Genomic DNA, 1,643 nt, shown 5'->3' on the forward strand with positions numbered 1-1,643 from the left:
AAAACCTTTTTAGGACCTAAATGATTGGGAGTTCAAATGATTAGTAATTTCCTTTGACATAGGGTGGCACCTTGAGCCTTGAGGGGTGCCAGAAGACAACAAATGAAAAAGGTAGAAAAAACCCTCTCCTAGTTTTAGGTTTAACTTAAATGTGGACCCTTATACGCCACTATATATATGTATATATATAATAAGCTTCCATCCATGTATCCTTCATCCCACATCAACCACTCACATTATCCAATTTTATACTCAATTAATTAAGCTTTTCCTCGCAGGAAGAAAGACCTGAAGAAAATTCCACCCACTTTGTTTGGGGATTCAAACTGGTTACTTCTTCCCAATATTTTTCTTCAAATGAGACCTTCTTTTGTAGTTTCTCTTCTGCTTTTGTCACTCCTCCTTACAAAGTCTCAGGGTAAGTATTCATTTTCAACAGCAGTTCAGTCAATTAGGCCTTCTAATTTTTGGATTTCTAATCTTCCTTCTTTTTTTTCTGCAGGGATTCGCTTGGGGAAAGTATCTTTATCAGGTCAGCAACAGAAACAACATGTAGGTGATCACTACTTTGAAGTTTTATGCATTCATTTCTTCATAAATTTCAACCTTCATTTATGCTTTCACATTTGTATGGAAGTTGAATGTTTACTTCTGACTGCAGGCTGAGGAAAGCACTTTGTTGAAAAGAAGTAATACTCATGCTGAGGAAGCTCCTCACTGCATGGATGAACAATGCACAGGTAGCCAGAAGAAAAGAGCCTCTAGAGTATCCAGAAAATCAAATAACCAGTTACCACGCATTCATGAAGATTATTATGGACCTAGACAGCATAGACCTAGACACCATTAGTTTTTAAGCCCACAAGTTCTTTTTTTTCTTTCTTCTTTGTTTCTCCTTATAATACAAGCATTCTTCAGAATCTTAATTTTTGTCCCAAAAACTCCTGATGAGTTCTAATTTTGTGGTTATGTAGAAAAATGCAAGGCTTTATTCTCGTTCTCTTGGTTTCTGGTTTAAAACATAGTAGAATAATATATTTACTAAGCATCATGAAAGAAATTTAGTTATTATATACTAATCTATTTCATATATAAATCAAAAAGTATTAAAAATCTTGAATGTTGTTACGTTGCTGCAGGAAGAATAGAGAATAGGAAACTTGTTACCACTTCCGCTAGCACAACCCAATCCCTTGCAAAGGTTGGTTAAGAGATAAAACAAATTATATTATGAAATGCAAACCTTGAATTTTTTTATTTTTTCAACTTTATGATATTATATATATGCTAACAGAATATGAAGAATGGAGAGCACAAGGCTCAACCCCGGGTAAATGGCAACACTAGAAATGTGAATGTCAATGGGGAAGCAGAGGAAGTAAAAGCAAATGCATTGAGTACTTCCAAGCTTCAAGATCTCTCCCATGAGCACTATCCTGACCTTGTAGAGATAACTGAGATGGACTATTCTCCAGCAATGAGAAAGCCTCCCATACACAACTGAGTCTAGGGACATTCAACTAGAAAAACAGACAAAGTTTCGTACATTAGGATAAATAAAATATAGACAGACAAGTTGGACAGCATCACATAAATGCTGCAGTTTTTTTAGGCTTTGGAATTAATGATTTGTACATTATATA

At 35.0% G+C, this 1,643-nt stretch overlaps 1 protein-coding gene across 1 annotated transcript; it reads left to right on the forward strand.

Moving 5' to 3' along the window:
- The first annotated feature begins 231 nt into the window (after positions 1-231).
- LOC133295976 (uncharacterized) lies at positions 232-1,643 on the forward strand. The gene is made up of 5 exons (XM_061494920.1): positions 232-418; positions 503-552; positions 662-740; positions 1,140-1,201; positions 1,295-1,643. The coding sequence occupies exons 1-5, from the start codon at positions 358-360 to the stop codon at positions 1,502-1,504; spliced, it is 462 nt and encodes a 153-aa protein (XP_061350904.1). The 5' UTR covers positions 232-357; the 3' UTR covers positions 1,505-1,643.

This window comes from Gastrolobium bilobum, unplaced genomic scaffold (genome assembly GCF_033153095.1).
Source record: "Gastrolobium bilobum isolate Gb01-03AN ecotype WA unplaced genomic scaffold, APGP_CSIRO_Gbil_v1 utg2195, whole genome shotgun sequence".
In the NCBI taxonomy this organism is placed as follows: Eukaryota; Viridiplantae; Streptophyta; class Magnoliopsida; order Fabales; family Fabaceae; genus Gastrolobium; species Gastrolobium bilobum.